This window comes from Rhipicephalus microplus, chromosome 1 (assembly GCF_043290135.1).
Source record: "Rhipicephalus microplus isolate Deutch F79 chromosome 1, USDA_Rmic, whole genome shotgun sequence".
NCBI lineage: Eukaryota > Metazoa > Arthropoda > Arachnida > Ixodida > Ixodidae > Rhipicephalus > Rhipicephalus microplus.
In genome coordinates this window covers 230,867,422-230,885,736 of record NC_134700.1, presented here as the reverse complement: position 1 = coordinate 230,885,736, position 18,315 = coordinate 230,867,422, and the positions used below count along the sequence as shown (strand labels likewise).

General features: G+C 47.3%; 1 protein-coding gene across 3 annotated transcripts in view; it reads left to right on the top strand.

The window, feature by feature from the left end:
* Window positions 1-18,315, top strand: part of LOC119159553 (proprotein convertase subtilisin/kexin type 4-like) — a 247,366-nt gene that overhangs the window by 206,542 nt on the left and 22,509 nt on the right. For all 3 annotated transcript variants that reach the window (XM_037412354.2, XM_075891583.1, XM_075891582.1), the window contains exons 4-9: window positions 2,406-2,534; window positions 3,476-3,552; window positions 6,545-6,633; window positions 7,371-7,756; window positions 10,339-10,439; window positions 10,993-11,096. In XM_037412354.2, coding sequence (XP_037268251.2) covers window positions 2,406-2,534; window positions 3,476-3,552; window positions 6,545-6,633; window positions 7,371-7,756; window positions 10,339-10,439; window positions 10,993-11,096 — 886 coding nt within the window. The remainder of the gene's footprint in view (window positions 1-2,405; window positions 2,535-3,475; window positions 3,553-6,544; window positions 6,634-7,370; window positions 7,757-10,338; window positions 10,440-10,992; window positions 11,097-18,315) is intronic.

Sequence of the window (18,315 nt, the reverse complement as noted above, 5' to 3'; positions counted from 1 at the left end):
ACGCTTTTACCTTTGCGCTCTGCTTTTCTTCCTGGGTCACGCGATCACTTCGTTTTTTTTTCTTCTGGTATTCCTTTTAACTGTCTTGTTCTTGCTTCTTGCTGCACCGTCCGGCGGACACGTGTACCGGATTCTTGGAGGTGGCTGCTGCGCGAACCGCGTGATATGTTTGCCTGGTGCCGCAAGCAAAAGTAGAACAAGAAGAAAGCATTCCTCGCGGCTTGCACCGAAGTCGAAGTCGATCTCGCCAAGCCCTGCAGCCGCTACCAGACGAGCTGGACAGGAGGCGCGATGTTTTTTTTTTTTTTATGCACATGCGCTAAGTCGGGCAGCGCGAATGCCCCGCGCTTTCTCTTCTATTCGTGCGTACACGTGAGCATACGTGAAGGATAAAAGAAGGAGCATGGAAAAATAAATGAGGTTGGCGTGATTTGCGAGACCTTCTACCGCCATTTCCATGTTTCTTTGGATTTGCCCCCAACTCCCATTTACTGCGTTTTCCCTGTAGCTGCGTATACGATCTGCAGCTGGCATCTCTCTCTCTCTCTCTCTCTCTCTCTCTTGCTTCGCCCTTCCGAGAACTGTTGGGTGTCTCTGCTGATGAACCAAGACGTTCCGTTTATTTGTCCGCTGGCTCTCGGTACGTTTGCCCTCCCGTGGTATTGATCTTGCTCTTCCCCTTTTGTTCCGAGCCGTTCCCATACAGTAAAAAAAAAAAAACGCGCTTTTTCTTTTTACGACATGTAGGCTTAAAGAAGCGAGAAAGTACGCTGATATAATCGGCTTTCCTGTATCTCTTTCTATACCGTTTGTACGAGTGCCTTTGCTACATCGCAGACCGTAACAGCCTAATCGGTCTTACGTTCGGCTTCGCCACTGTGCTCTCTCTGTAGCTGTGCACGTTGTCCCGCACTTTTCTCAGAAGCGACTGGTGGCCGGATACGGAAGGAAGTAGAAGCCCGGTTATTGAGTTAGCCTTCTCGGAGAAGAAACGAAATTTGAGACTTAATTAATAATTGATCCCGCAAATATGTACGCAGTCCTGCGTTTTCGGGTTATGTCGATTGCTAGACGGTAACAGCGCGCTATTGAGTGATAGTTACCTGCCCTACTTTTTTTTTTGTTGTTGTTGTTGTTGTTTACACCAATATCCGTTTTTTTTTATAAATTGCGCTGGAAGGAAACATCACTATGACGTAATGATTATCTCGAAGAGTTAGTAACGTGTTTAATCTATTGGAGGACTGATTCGATTGTTCACCGTGAGCGACCACCGCCATCGCTTGGGCCTGTTAATCAGCTCGAACAATCCGAGGCGTAATTATTTTTCAGTTACCAATTTGAATAAAAAGGTTATACTCCGTTACCCCGTTCCATAAGCAGCAGAAAGCGCTGCCAATTGGTAGTCCAGGCTCCCGAGAACACGTGAACCAAACATTACAGCGCAGCACGCAGCCTGGAATTTACTATCGGTTCTCCAAGTCAGTTAGAAACTGTTCCCCTTCTCCACAAATCATGTGATGTACGCAAATGGCCGCGCCGTATATCCAAATTCACGGCCATTTGCTCACCTGATGAGCATCGTGGGTGCATAGTTAACGAGGCAGCCGCTGGAGGCCGCCGCGTGACCAGGCGCCCGTTCGTGATGGAGTACCTTATCGCGGAGTCCTTCACTGCTTCAAGGACTCCGCTGAAAGTAAGCCGGAAAACGGTTGCTTCCAGTAAGATTATTTGAGTGCGCTGCTTTTTTTTTTTGCGGGTGTGAGCGCAGTCTTTTTGTTTTTTTTTCATATTTCGCGGGCTTTCTCTATTTACAGAGAAATTAATACGATGCTGGAAGTAGCACAGACATGTCGTTTCAAAAGGTGCACATCTGCCTCGTTGACATTTTGACATATAGTCGGATGCATCGAGTTACAACTGCAATTAGACTTTCATTAATACTCATTAACGGCAAAATTAGTAGCGGGTATACTTTAGTATATACTAGGTTTTCTTCGCTTAACGCCGTTACTCTTTCTTTAAATAAATCGTGCTGCGTGATAATTGGGGCGCCCTGTAATACACTGCAACAAGGTAATAGACAATAGAAGAAAGTTCGTAGGGTTACGTAGTGCTGAGAAGGCTTCACAGAAGTTATGAATACCAAAGGAAAGAAGCGGACAAGCGGTGTCAACCTCTTCTCCGTGCGGTTAGTAATTCTTTCGCTGCTTTTTCAACGCACGGTGTATAGTATATCAGGATTCGCGTGCAAAGCAAATGCATCGTATCTGATGGAGTTGTGCATTTGTTTCACGCGCAACTATACCATCCCACGCGCGCCTGCAGTGAAGATCAGTCCCGCTTTATCTCAATCCCTAATTCTTTTTTTTTTCTTCTCCCTCCCTCTCTTTTCGTTTGTGCAGAACCGCGGCAAGTCGTTGGACATGAATGTCCAGAACGTGTGGAAGAGAAACATCACTGGGCGCGGCGTGGTAGTTACCATCTTGGACGATGGACTCGAGAAGGACCACCCGGACTTAGTCGAAAACTACGTGAGTATACACTTGGGGGCGTTGCTTTTCCGGGTAATTAAGCAATGCTTTATCGTGTATGTTCATGTGCGAGAGCTTATATATTGGCGCACCCCACGGTCTACCCTTGCAGCCTTTTACTTAATACTGTCTTGTGTTCGCTGTTCTTGGCTAATGCAGGCTTCGCGTTTTTACAGCATCAGTCTTTGTGCAATCACAGTTGCATTGACTTGGCTCTGCCGGCTTTTTTTTTTTTCCTCCGTGTGGCCTGGCCGGGAAGAAATTAAAGATCGACGGGAGTCGAATGAAAACACGAACGGCAGAAGCGTGCCACCAGCGTTACAGAGGGTGTATTGTGCGACCTCCAGCCATCATTGCACATCCGGTCTGGCAGCAGTGCGCGATTTCCCTATACTACAGTACGTTAGTTGCTGTTCTAGTACGAAACGAAGGTAACAAAAATAAAAGGAAATAAGTGATACACCTGTCAATGGCGATGACTGGACGAGGCACACAATACCATTTCTAAAGCCTGAACCACGCGTTCTGCTGTTCGCGTTTTATTTGGCGCCCATAGTACTTGTTTCAATATTGTTAAACATGTTATCGTATGATTGATCCAGCTAGTTATGGTTCATACCAAGGCGTTTGCGAAGAAAAATAAAGAAAAGAAACTACGGAGAATAATTATCCGGCGTGATCTTTGGGACTGCACATGTAGTAGACTGGCGTGCTTGCTGTGTTGTGTCCTCTGTTTCTTACGATTAGCTGCGCGGTTTCTGCGTCGTCGAGCTCGCATACTCGATGCGTCTGTTTTACGATCGTCCCTATAGTCATTCCTTTTCCTGTTCGTAAACTGTCAGTCAATCTGACTGCACGCGGGGCATGGCCCTCCCCGATCCGATGCGAGCTGCCGACCTGTTCGCCAACCTGAAAACACACGTGTGACGGCTCGTTTCCAGGATCCCCAGGCCAGCTGGGACATGAACAACCACGATCCTGATCCTCAACCGAGATACGACCTGGTCGACTCGAACCGGTGAGTGCATTCTTCCACGTGCACGCTCCGCGGGAGCTCGCAGCGCTGCCGTACACGTCCATCATCTCTCTTCTCTCTCATCTTCTTTGTGTGTGTGTGTCTTTTTTTAACTTCTAGTTAAAATCTCGGATGTATTTCCTGTGTGGCCTTCTGACCTGGCCTCTCGTTTGGGGACTTCGCTTGCGGCTCATTCGCGTAGCGTGCTTGCGCACGCATCTACCCTCCGCGCCCCCCTCAACCGCGTGCCTGAGGCAGGCCACCTAAATTGTTTGCGCTTTCTCCTTCGTCGGTGGTCACGTCATCACGTTCGTGGGGCAGTCGACTGCATTCCTTTGTTCTTTTTCTTTACTTTACTTTTTTTCTTCCTTTCGCGCTTGCTTGCGGTTTTGCTGCTTATAATCCTAGCTGCGACCGCAGCTAAGCGGTCATTTTACGTTCGGCGATGAAATCTCGGAATGTCGATTGTCTTAAAAGCGTTTAATGGCGTCCATCCTCAAGAGACTAACGCCGATGTATAATAACGTTGCAGACGTCAACGTTATTATACAACGATGCTCGGGGGACTCGGCATCGATTATAACGATGCTGTCTGACGCGTGCGTCAGATGGGCGGGATCGTTATCTCTGCTTCGGCCGCGTTTGATTGATTTGATTGATATGTGGGTTTTAACGTCCCAAAACCGCCATATGATTATGAGAGACGCCGTAGTGGTGGGCTGCGGAAATTTCGACCACCTGGGGTTCTTCAACGTGCACCCAAATCTGAGCACACGGGCCTATAACATTTCCGCCTCCATCAGAAATGCAGCCGCCGCAGCCGGGATTCTATCCCGCGACCTGCGGGTGAACAGCCGAGTACCTTAGCCACTAGACCACCGCGGCGGGGCTTCAACCGCGTTTGTCGCCCTTTCTCGCACGTTTTTACCCACGGATAGAACATGCGATGCTCGGGGCAATGTTATCAATTTGGAATTTATACCGGACATTACCCCAACGGCTAAAACCCGTCGGGAGTGTCCATATAATTTCTATCGCAATAATGAGGCTACTGCACAATTTAGTTGAATGCTTGGAAAATGCAGCATTGAACAAACGGTGCTTCACAAGTGCTTTGAATTGGGCTAAATCTGTTATGAATGTTCTTACTGCTCTAAACTTGCTCCTAGTGGCCCCGCTGGCTGCCCCAAGCCTGCTGCAAAACGTCTTTCTCGCTTCTCCAGGCCTGCCCCGCCGCGGTGGTCTGGTGGCTAATGTACTCGGCTGCTGACCTGTAGGTCGCGGGATCGAATCCCGCCTGCGGCGGCTGCTTTTCCGATGGAGGCGGAAATGCTGTAGGCCCGTGTGCTCAGATTTGGGTGCACGTTAAAGGTCCCCAGGTGGTCGGAATCTCCGGAGCCCTCCACTACGGCGTCTCTCATAATCATATGGTGGCTCTGGGACGTTAAACCTCACATATCAATCAATCGCTGCTCCAGCACTGCTCCGAAAGCACGTTTGCCTGCCCCCAGGACTGCTACAAAACCCACGTATCCTCTTCCACCCCTGGAAAAGCTTATTCTCCGCGCGCGTGATTCGTCATAGCAACGGGCATGCGCAGTGCCGGTTTGTTCTCCTCTCACACGCACCCTCCTCCGTCGGTCAGCGAGAGCCGTGAGTGCGTGCCTTTCGAGACGCTGCGCCGTGTCCTATCAAGGGCTGCAGAAATAAGCGTCTGTTGTTGGAGGAAGAATGAGGCACTTATTTCGGTTTCCCAGTTGGGGAAACGGCTCGTCTTATTTTTCACGTGAACACCACCACCACCACCTCAACTCATGTCACGTGACACCCACATTGGCAATACGAATGAAAATGTGGATAGCGTCGACAGTGTACCACTCGCCGCGCGGCTATGGGTCCAAACAGTTTTTTTGATCTATCATGTTGGAATGGAAAATAAAGTGAAATAAATGAAATGAACACCGCGGCGGCATGCTTTCCGTGCTGGTTGCTATCGTCGCCCGACGAGCTTGGTTTAACCGCGTTCAACCTGTGCATGGTCTTTGTGTGTGCGTGCGCGTGTGTGTGTATGTCGTGGAACTCGCTATTGGAGGAGTTCATAGCAATTGAACTGTCCCCTCACAGTGCTGCTAGGAGACGACTCACTGTCAACAGGTGGGGTGCCTGAAGGCTTTCCTCCTCGCCGTCGCTAGCGGTGAAGATAGGAAGGGGGGGGGGGGGCATGCATGTGGCGAACCCGCTCTACCTCTTGCCTATGTTTCTTGCCGTGCCCTCTCGGATACTGGCGCCGAGGGAACTTGCCACTTCCGCATTTCGCCCTGCCCTCCCGTTCTCCTTTATTTCATCTTGGGTACACGGCGCATTTCCAGCGATGGCATTGCGCGTTCCGCGTTGGATGGTTTTCCCGAAGTACTTGTCGTTAGTTGATGGCATTACAAGCAGTGCGTCTCTCGCAGGGGACGCTTGCGAGTGGGAGTTTTCGACGTTCACCCGAAAAGTGGCTCATCGAGACTGAATGCGGCGAGGCTTTGTGTGCGAGGTTTTGGCCACTTTCGCGCCGTTTCATAATCAACCGTGTGGCACGGTCGCCACCGCATGAACTGTGCGCAGGCCCTTCTTGTTTACAATAGCCGAACCCTATGAACCCGTTAATTCTGACTGGACAAATCGCTTCAGTTGCGATGTGCCTGAATATCACGGAAGAAGCGTGCATTGCTCCGAAAACATTTTGTTAGGATGGCTTCTCCGCGATGAGGGTATTTGTAAGGAGAAGCCTGCCTCACAGAGCGCATTTTTGTATGCCGAGAGTGAATAACTACATTGTGCGAATGTGTGTGTGTGTTGATTCTGTGCTATTGTCGTAGGGATGGGATAGTCTTTGGATATCCCTTTTTTATGTTATATATAGAGATAATCCAAGATCTCATGTAAAAAAAACATTTGTGGTAGAAGCAAATTCAATCTTTTCTGTTGTTTTTTTTCTTCCTCCATACAGACACGGTACGCGCTGCGCGGGTGAAGTGGCGGCCGTGAAGAACAATTCAATATGTGCGGTTGGCGTGGCTTTTGGTGCGGGCATCGGAGGTACGTAGGTTTATTCATACATGCATACTGCATATGTTGCATCGTGTATGGCCACTTTTTGGCTTAGATAAAGCATGTATGGTATGAAGTGCATTTTGCCTTCTCATGACGAGACCAGAACAGCCACAAGAAGGTACAGGGAGTTGATATTACGCTTATCTCTCTTTGGGGCTTGCAATTTGCCCCTTATCATTAGGGAAACGAGAATAGACTGGTGAGCTGTTTGTTAGTGTTTTCTCGACTCAAGGAGCGATATCCTTGCAGAGGAATCCGGAACCTAAAGTAAATTTTTCTAAGATGTCTTTCACACACAAGGCAGATGCAACGGCTCTGAAAAAAAGATGGCGGAGGAAAGGGGGATATATATTTATATGCAGAGAAGCTGTAAATAATGCGTGCGGCTGGTTTTATGCCATTTATGTTGCGACTCCCTTACAGCCGCCAACTCTTATTTGGTACGGTGGTCTGATAGTGTCTTCGCCAAAGATCTTCCATTTTGACAGTTTTTTCTGGCGTAATAGCCTATTGATGCCGCCGACACAAGTAAGTCAATGTATATTCAAAAACTTAGTTTACTAGTATTTTACTTCAGCTTCATGTTAATAGATGAAAAATTCAAAATACCTCCGGGTCTTGCCGCGTTATTTATTTTCAGGCACTGATTAGAGTTTCGTTACTTTTGTGACATCATGCACACACAACGCCGTCACTAATGTATTTTTTTTATCCTTCCAAAGGCGTGCGCATGCTGGACGGAGACGTGACTGACGTAGTGGAGGCGCGATCGCTGGCACTCAACAACCAGCACATCGACGTGTACAGTGCCTCGTGGGGTCCTGACGATGACGGCAAGACGGTGGACGGGCCGGGCGAGCTGGCCACGCGGGCGTTTCGCGAGGGCATCGAGCGCGGCCGTGGCGGCCTCGGCTCCATCTTCGTGTGGGCCTCTGGCAATGGGGGCCGCGAGCGCGACAACTGCAACTGCGACGGCTACACCAACGCCATCTGGACGCTGTCCATCAGCAGCGCCACCGAAAATGGCCTGGTGCCCTGGTACAGCGAGGCCTGCTCTTCCACCCTTGCCACCACGTACAGCTCGGGATCAACGGGCGAAAGGCAAATCGTGAGTGCGCCAGTGGCTTGATGGTGCAAGAATCGTGAATAACGACTGAAATGACTGAATAGTGTGTGAGGATTTGTTGGAGTTCATTTTTCTGCCCTGTGTTGCGACCTTTCAATGAGTGTAGCGAAGTGGCACAGCAGAAGTGACGCTACTTTTCTAGTGTGTCTGCACAGTCATCGTACTGTCCGGCATTTTGACAGTGCATGCACCGAACCTGTTAGTTTGCAAAGATTTCAAAACAGATGGGATGCACCCGCAACACCCCTTGCAATAAAGGGGGCTCTGAAACACTGGTGAGCATGGTCAGAAAACGCTGCCGGTTGGTGGTTGATGCTTCCGAGGACACGCGAGTCGAACATTATAGCGCACATTGGCGTAGCCAAGTTTTAACTTCACATGCATATGCATACACACACATACATATGCACCCATGAACTGACAAGGTATAGTTAAACAGGCCCATGCTCCCCCCCCCCCCCCCTTCCACTGAAGAAAATTTCTGGCTATGTCTTTGATTGTGCAGCACATGGCCCAGACTTTAACCTAGTTCTCAGTGAGCTAGAAGTCTCTTCCTCTTCTCTTTACAAATTATGCCCTGTACACAAATGTCTGCGCCATATACTCATGTCCATGGCAGCTGACTGATTTGATGCTTAGTTACCGAGGTTGCCGCAGAATGCCACCATGCACTCATGTGCGTGCTCGCGACCAAACTGAAACTAAGCCACACATTCGAATAAAAACAAGAAAAAGTGCTCAGAATCATGACGCATGTGGAGCAAGGGACTGATGTTTTTTTTGCTCCCCTTTCTGCATAAATTTGAGCATGCTCACTGGCCAAAAGGAGAAAGAAAATGCTTGAAGCTTGCAACAAATACTACTCGTAACTCTGCTTGTTCTTGCCATGTTCTGAAAATTTTGCGGCATGTGATTCGTGACGCATCATGCACTGATAAGAGGACTATTTTCCATTTGAACTCAGGCAAAGTGTTTCAAGGCTTCTTCAATTGAACTAATTTGCAAACGTAGGACAGCATTCTGCTTTTTACTACTAGTATCAGCATTGTGCACTTGTAACCTGTTATCGCATTAGTGTCCCCTGTGAGATGATGCTTTGTGTACACGCTGGTATAATGTGCAATATTTCCAAAAGCAAATATTTTACCGATATATAGCCTGGAATTTTATCCCTACCACTTCATTCACCGGTAGGTGCGTAGTGATGCTCCTTCTCGGGACACTATTATGAGACGGCCGGTAGCATGGCAAGGAGTTCTTCCAGTCACACTGAAGCACTTCGCAGTGGGTATCGCACCAAGTTGTTGCAGCTGAGTATAATTGCAACAAAGTGTTGGGAGTTGCTAAATAATGCCAAGCCCTCATCTAAATTTCATCTCTATAAAGTTTTTGTGTGCCATTAGGTGCAGTTGCCACATATACTAAAAAGAGACTTGGTTTCTTATTTGTTTATTTATTTATTTATTTGCACGATGCAAATATACAGTAAGAGTCTTCAATCTTATTTAGATCCAGCTCATTGAAGCAGTTCTCTTGTGGCATTCGATTACCTTTGGTTTTTGCAAAAGCATTTATTAGAAGACTCAGCACTTCCCGAGTCTCTCGCAGTGATGATTTAGCGGATATGGTTTAATGGTGCTAAGCATGAACAAACAGTTTCATATCTAGGCCACAGCAGCTGCATTTCAATGAATTGCAATGATGTTCGTTTACTTGGAAAAGGTACATATTGAAAACATGGCATAATAAAAATTAACCCAGCAGCTAGGAGTGCGGCACACCTCATTACTGCACCATAGTTCTGGCATGTAAAAACCCAGAATTTAACCTTGAATGTGACTCATACATTGACATTTTGCATGCTTTATTTGAAATAACTAGCTATTTGCTTAGTTTTAGAAATATACTATTTAGCTTGTTTACTCAGTAATATTACTTCACATTTGAGTTATACAAGGGGTGTTCATCCTATTGGTACCATCGATAGGCGTATACAAAAGATGCCAAAGTGGGCACAGTTCTCTATCGTTTTAGAAGTATATATAAATGCCGTTTCGTTACTCAGACCTCTTTGTTTTCTCTTTTTACTCTCAGCATATTTCTGAAGTAAGCAGTGCCCTTGAAATCATGTTCACATTTATCTCGCATGAATGTTTGTTATTGAACTGTATCAATTGTTCATGCATTCCTGTAATGGTCCTTCTAGGGTTAACAGTAATAATAAACAAACAAAATTATAACAAAGTCACATTGGGGACGAAGATATTTCGTTATATTAGAAAATTTGTTATAAACAAATATTCATGGAACTGACAAAACTATTCTTCACTTCATTCTTTATAACAGATAATTCATTATGTCCGAGTTCGTTGTATCAATGTACGAGTGTATATGTGAGCTGCTATAAAGAGGTTGAGGTGAAATAACAGTTGTGTTCTCTATGGTAATGTGTTACAGGGGCATTATAACAAAAAAACAAAATGGCAGCATGTATGGTAAAGTCTGAACATTTTTGAACATTCTAATCTTAATACCCCTGCACTTCTTGTGAACCTTATATTCAGATCACGACTGACTTGCATCACGGTTGCACCTCCACTCACACGGGAACGTCTGCATCAGCTCCTTTAGCGGCTGGCATTTGTGCCCTTGCACTTGAAGCTAAGTAAGTAACCACCGCCATACTGCTTACTCTCCCCGTTTTCCAAGGAGACTTCTGAATTTTGAGTGATCAATCCTCCCGATTGTACGGGCAAAGCCAATTATCTCCCCTCAAAATATCCATAGCCTCCCTGCAAAAGAATATGAAGGACAGTAGTTCTAAAATCTTCCGTCTATCTTCTATCTCATATGTAAACCCCCGCCCCACCCGCTTTTGTTTTAGGTTGTTCACAGACACTGGTGTCACGTGGAAAATCGTAGTAAGATTAATAGCAGGCGTGGGATACAGCATATTTTGTCCTTTACAAGTACCAGTATGATCCTTCTATTCAAAATATTTACTGGCAATTCTACAGAGCTCTTTGTGACGTTGCTGAAGCCCGAAGAAACAATAAAAAAATAGTACACATTTTCTGTTGTGTAATAGTACTGGGAGTATTGAGTTGTTGCTTTGCAACACAATATATTTTAATACGCTTACCTAGAGCCACATCGTTTTACACAACATGTCAAATCTGATTTCCGGCATCGTGGTGCATTTTTTTTTATTTTCTTAGTCGCCGGCTCACATGGAGAGACATGCAACACATAGTTGTTCGGACTGCCAAGCCCGCCAACCTGCACACAAGTGATTGGCAGAAAAACGGAGTTGGACGCAACGGTAAGAGCTCGCTTTCAGTTTTTTTTTTCCTCTCGCTGTGCAAACAGAGGTTATGTATAATACTGTGCTTGTGTACCACTCAATTTTTTTCTGATGGTCATTTCTTTACCCGTATCAATATCTTACTTTCTTTTTTGTTACTACTCTTTCCGTTTTATAAACGCATACACAGTAACTGGTCTTCACTCATGCTGCTGAAGGGATAGCTGTAGTAAAGCAGGGAAATGCTTGCTACGGCAAGACGTCAGTGCTATGATTTTTCAAACTTTTTCTTACTATTGAAGGTACACCGTTCACTCATGAGTCAGTTATATTCTCCTTGCATAGCTTTGATGTCTAGTAGGGGTGTTATCTCTAGATAGGCTGAAGTAGCAAGTGCAAGAAAAACCATGATTTTGATTCACAGATGGGCATACCCAAGTACTACACTGGCATGCACCAAAGGCACATGCCTTAACTTCTAGTGATGTGAATACAATTTATGGCTACTCTACAAGAACAGGTTGCACTATTACACATTTGTGATACACCTCTTTGACATAAACTTTTGTATCTGTATGTTTGGCTTGGATATTCAGGCTGCAAGCGGCAAACAAGTGGGGACGCTTAGGCAAGATGGTACAGTTGAACTCTGCTACAACGAACACCGCTTCAATGAAATTTCCGCTACAACGAAAAATTCCCGATTTCCCGTCTGCAGTCCATAGTAGTCAATGCATAAATATTGTCACCACAACGAACACTTTTTTTTCGATTGTCCCGCTTCAACTAAATCTTACAATGCAATTCCAGGCTCGGATACTTATTGCTATGCAGTAAACCCAATCTTTAACATTTCAATGCATTTTCAGAGCCTGAAAATGCACCAACGAAGTCTAAAACACGTTGGCACCACCAGAAACCACCGCTATACCACCGCTCTAGTGTACTAGAATATAGGGTAGTGTGTTCAGGGAGGAGCCGTGGCGGACACAGTTTGTATCGACAGCCGCGAGATGGCGCCACCTTAGCATGGGCTGTACCTCACGCTTTACCTTTTATGCACTTCTGTGCTTTGATATTAGTAATAGCAGGGGTTTAACGTCCCGAAACCACCATACGATTATGAGAGACGCTGTAGAGGAGTGCTCCGGAAATTTGACTACCTGGGGTGCTTTAACGTGCTTCTAAATCTAGGTACACGCACCTCAGTATTTGTGCCTCCGCCGTAAATGCAGCCGCTGCGGCTGGGATTTGATCTCGTGATAATTGCTGACAGTTCCACGAAAAGCTTTCTAATGGGTTTGTTTGTACTGCATTCAAAACAAAGTGAAATGTCAAAGCCGCAACACATGGTCCAAATGCAGGTATTGACAAACGACGGCGAAGCAGTCATACCTGGGGAAACTGCCTGCAGTTTTTAAAGCTCGATTGGTGAACGAATAATAAATTGGGAAGATTGAGGTATCGAAGCAGCACCTCTAAACCCGAAAGTTTCTTGTTATATAACTGCTATATTGAGTCGTAGTCTGCACACTGCGACAGCCTCGACTTCCTTCGTTATGGACGCGGCGCCGTTCTTGTCTGTAGTTGCATCATGCATTTTTAATTATGTTGCTAAGGTGACAAAACTGCCATTTGATTGAGAGGTACGCCGTAGCTGAAGACTTGGCAATAATTTTGACAATCTTAGGTCTTTAAACGATTACGCGCCTGCCGAGATACTGCTGCTGTGACCGGAATATTGCACTGTCTAGTCAAAAGGAAACATCACTTGGCACCACTGTCAAGCTTTAAGAAGAAACCCTTTATTTACGAGCGCGCATATTGCAGTGAGCAGTAACACCGATTAAATTTGTCACCATTCCGTGGAATTATCAGTTCACGATCACTTCATCACGGTGGCCCTTTTATGAACACCGACTGATTTTCGCGTGCAGCTTTTTTTCTTCATTTTGCCTCTCGAGACTGGTTGATACCCTTCGCGAAAAAAATGAAGTCCTGACAGCACGTAAATTACCGCTCTCTTTGACACCAGATGCGGTGCGATCGAGCTCATATAAATTCAAGGTAAACAAAGCTTGAGTAAGCGTTCCAGCGAAGCTGCAGTCCCTGTAGTGTTCGCCATCTCGGGTTCGTAGTCAGCAGGAAGGTCCATCGATGAACCTGAATCAGTGGCTTCACCGTCAACACAGGGTGCTGCAGTTTTCTTGGAGATGGTAGATTCGACCGCCGAGTTCTTCCGCTTTCTCGGAGGTCTTGGATGCGGTGCTTTCTTCAATAAGTAGCTTGAAGCGTTAGGCAGTAACATCGACACGGCGTCCGGCGTTAGCTGTTGTCTCCTATGTGGTGCGCAAACTTCTTCGCCGTTTATAATGTGCACGTAGTCTCTGAAAACACATGAAGACTCAAAGTGTAGCTCACATACAGAGCAGCTTTCGTTCAAGGTCCCATTCTTTCGATGTAAATTCTGTTCCCAAACCTTCCTCCATGCTTCGTCTTTGGGTGCAGTGAAAATCGACGGCTGCTCACCTTTTTTTTTTTTTTCCAAAGGTATACCCTATTTTGCACCTAGGTGCAAAGCAGTGTTGTTGCCGCCGATGATTCGGCATCGCCTCACTGTCGCGCGGCCAGCAAAAACATTGCCAGAAAAACTTTTGTTAAGCGGGCGCGAACACAGGCAACAGGTCACTGAAGAGCACCTGAAAAGGCACAGTGGCGCGGAGCTGACAGTCCTGCCGGCCCATGCTACAGCAGCGCCGCCTTGAGAACCGGCTTTTAGTCCACGTGCGCGGCTTCACACGATGCATGGCGAGAGAGTGTGCCTGAACACACTGCAGTCAACTGCCGATTTTTCGGACCCTCTAGGGAGCGAAAAACCGTCCGAATAAATGAATGCAAGCAAAAAAGTGCACCATTTTATTGATATTTCTTGGATCAGGAGGGTTAAGGTGGAAATACCAGACTTCCGGAACTCTGCCAAAGCATCAGTGGGGTGGCTCTGAAAAGAGCCATTAAAAAAAATGCATGCAGCCGACAGCGGGTGCCATCAGGGCAGCCGGTGTTAGAGTTGCAGTGGCTTGAAAAACTTGTTGATCCTTGTTTGAACGGTGTTCCGCTTGCATGTGATCACATTTGCCTCGATCTGAGCAAGGGTCATGTCATCACTGTACACCGATGACAGCGTCATCAATGCTCTCATCAATTCGGCGATCGTAGGTGGCGCAGGCGTTGGTTCCTTTTTTTCGACATTGGAGTCGCCTGAATCCACCATAACGTGGCTGACTATTTCGTCGTTCGGTTAGTCTGTGCAGAAGTCGAGCTCGTTGTCAGCGTGGATGAATCGCTCAAAAGTTATTTCCGTGGGCATGGAAGCACCAGCAGAGTGGAGGTCGTTGATAATATCGTCCATGAGAGGGCACAAGTCAGTCACGCTGTCGCTTTCTTCAGGCAAGTCTGCTGCCTCTGTGTTGAGTACGAAGCCCGCGTGGCAAAAGCAGTTGCGAAGCGTGTCTTGCGTTACTGCCTTCCATGCATCCGCAAGCATTCCGGCAGCAGATCGAAGGTCTACGCTGAAGCCTTTCCCGTTTTTCGAGCACAGCACCATGCGGTTGAGTATACGTGAACAGTGCAGAAGTTTCAGATTACGGATAACGCCTTGGTCCATCCGTTAGAGGATCGCAGTCGTGTTGGGCAGCATGAATTCTAGCTGGATAGCCTTCAAGTTATTGATGTGACCATGAGCAGCGCAGTTGTCAACGACAAGCAGAATACGTCTGTTCTGTTGTTCAAACTTCCTGTCCAACCTGCGGACGTAACTCTCGAACAACTGCTGCGTTACCTATGCCTTTTTGTTGGCTTCGTATAACACTGGCAGCGTTGCCCCTTTAAAACACCTCGGGCTCTTGGTCTTCTTGATTACTAACAAAGGAAGTTTCTCGCTGCCGACAAGAACCGTCAGCCGTTCTTTGTTATGCTTGCCACCATGGCATGCGTCACCAGCAAAAGCGAGTGTTCTTTCCGGCAGCAGCTTGTAAAACAAGCCAGTTTCGTTGCAGTTGAAAACGTTGTCAGCAGTACTGCGCAGTACTGCGCAGTACTGCGCGTTGTCAGCGCCACTGCGGTACTGCGCAGTAACTGCGCTGACGACGGCACCGCTTTGGCCACACATCTTCTTGAACTTGAGGTCATTCCTATGCTTAAAGTTTCTCAGCCATCTATCACTGAACTTAAAATCCGTGGTGTCCATTCGAAGGGCGAGAATTTCCGTTTTTTTTTTTTCAAGATGCAGCCCGAGACTGACAACTGCTTGGCAATCATTGAATTAAGCCACACGACGTCCTCAAGCTTTGAATGAACACCTTGGCTTGCATTCATCTTTTGGGCACCAGACAGTTTTTCGGCCGCTTCCAAGATCTTGTCTTTGTTCCACAGGAAATCAAAAACTGTTTGCTTGGAAATGCCGAACTCCTTGCTCACGTCAGCCTGCGATTCGCCACTCTTCACTAACTTAATAATGCCGGCTTTCTTCTCCATCGTTAACCGACAGTGCCGTTTCCGCGTGACAGTACTGTTTTACTGTTTTCCATTGGCGAGGACGACGAAGGCAGAGTGGGGGCCATCACAGGCAAGCGAAATCCTCACGATGTGAACAAAGGAGTTTGCTGATGAGCGTCGAAGCACCTAGGCTTAGCGTTGCAGAGCACACTTCACACGATCTCACAACCACGCACTAGGCTAGCCAAACACCGTGCGGGCTGCGTAAACAAAACGGCGGGACAGCAGGCGACGGTGCCTCGGGTACTCCGGAGGTGACGCTGGTAAACATTCAAGATAGCCAGCGTGGCCAGACCAAATCGGTGTGTGACGGTTAGTTTTAGTTCGAAGTGGTGAAACGCTTCGTGAAAGCGCTGCGTGGGAAGCCAGAGTGGCACGCACGAGCACAACGCTAAAGCGAAAGGAACTTTATTGGCGCCAAAAAATTTCCAGGTGGATAGTTTCGATTGTCAGCGAAGCACCCTTGCACGATAAACACGGCCAGTGTTAGGAATCTCGGAGGCCGTGTGTGTTTCTCCGCTAATGGAGTCCAAGCAACAGATGCCGCCACAGTAGACCGGTACGCTCATTTATGCTATCGTAATCGCGTGTGACGCAGTTGTGGTGGTTTCAACTGGAGGTCAGTGATTGTTTCCAACCTTCCATCGTGTCAAAAAGTCCGGAAAATTGGACTTTGGGGGGTTCGAGCATCCGAAATTTCTGACTTCCTTATACATTGATTCTATGAGGCTCGTGGCGGTGTCGCGAAAATGTCCGAACTATCGGGCATGTCCGGAAATTCGGGTGTCCGAAAAATCGGCAGTTGACTGTACCCCACGAAAGAAGGAAAGGTGGGAGAGGCCCTGACGTCACTCGTTGTGAAGCCACGATGAAGCTGGAAGTCTGCCATATTGACTGGGCAAATTCCCCTCTCTTGTTTACATCCGAATGTAAAGCAGAAGGCACGACTCTCTCTCCGGCTCGGAAAGCACGTGAGCTGCGCAGTGCGTGTGTTGTGACGATTGGAATCTATTGGAACGAGGCTCAACACTCTGGGCCAGCGCGACACCTTCGGCCAAATCTTTTCGTCCCAGTATTAACAGCGAGTAACAGCTCACCGACAACGAAGCAAGCACAAGAGAACGCGCACTACTTGCACTGACAACGGTGAGTGTTTTCACGTCATTAATTCAGCAACTGTACAGACAACACGATCGGTCGTGCGCCTTTTACGGTTGCGTTCCGCCACACGGCCGACGCAGCGTTTGGCCACTGTGCCCGTGTTCCGCGTGAAACTCACCGGCGTCAGCATTCTGCGACCGTGGTGACTTTGAGCACGATGCAAGTGACACTTAAATGCGGTGGCTGTTACGTTCAGATTACATGCAATGCTTGGGGAGAGTATACGAAACGAAAAAGAAAAGGTGTTTTAATACGCACATGCAAGTTTTTACTGTACACACACAACATGAAACTACGTATGTGCACGTGGTCCTCATTGCGTCTTGCTGGGCTCAACAGCGTCGTCCGTTGTCACAAGCAGGAGCACTGCCAAACCGTCACTGACCTGCAAGGTGTTCATCGTCATTCCGCTCCGTCATGGTGCCCAACGCAATTTCGCTGAACACTAATTGCTTCATCCGCAACATCTGCTGCACGACATATGGATATGCACTCGTTCTACACACTGTTGAAACCCCGTGATGGACAAAATGATTTGTAAACGTTGCTAAGAGTGCAGTAACTCCCAGAAGAACTCTGCGTAAACAATAACGTGGTGCAGAGCACGGACATTGTCTGCCACGGCTCAACACGACACCTGGGGAGGCACACATGCCACCGCCAGCCGCGGCCGCTCACTGCTAGACCAGCTCCAATGCGCAACACGTAACCATAGCAACGCCGCAATTGTGCCCAGTGAATATAGCCGCCATGATGTCATTTCCTCCACACTTTTCACGTCGCACGCCGGCTGGGCTGCCCTCTCTTACCTTTCCTTCCTTCATGCTGTACCCCATATTCTAGTACACTATACCACCGCTGTTCAGCAAGCATTGGCGCCACCATTGCTTGATAGTGATGGCAACGAGACTGCCCTGCTTTTGTTTTGCCACTGGCTTGCTTTATAGCCACAGACGATCCGAAGCTGAAGCTCAGTCGCTCAGTTCATAATTTCCTTCTCGCAGCTGCCAGGTGCAACCGCGGCATGATACCTTTTCAGATGCTTATCATTATGCTCACGCTTGGCCAGTGTGGTAACAAGAGCGGCTGTTCGTCCGCATTATCAACAAAAACAGCTAACCACGAGTGATGGATAAGAATGGCACAGAGTAATCAAAAGTCGCCGCTCCACGATACCCAGCTTCCATCTCGGCTTTGTCGGATACCTTTGACGGCGGATAGCTGCTGGTGTTAACGTGTTAATGCAGCTGATTAGTTCGTTCATGAAAGCGGTTTTAGGCGTTGTTTTAGTGTGCTTTTCACCATGGCCTCGCTATGCATGGTTGAGAATCACGTCGTGACGCTGCTGGAAAAGAATAGGAAGCAGTGGACGTTTTTTGAATTTTTGAGAATAGATGTTCCTTTGTTTTGCTAGCTCAGCTCAGATATGTTTTTTCTATTTTAATACAACGAAATTTTCACTTCAACGAAATTTTTTCCGCACCCCGTCAATTCAGTGTAGCGGGCTTTGACTGTAGTATAT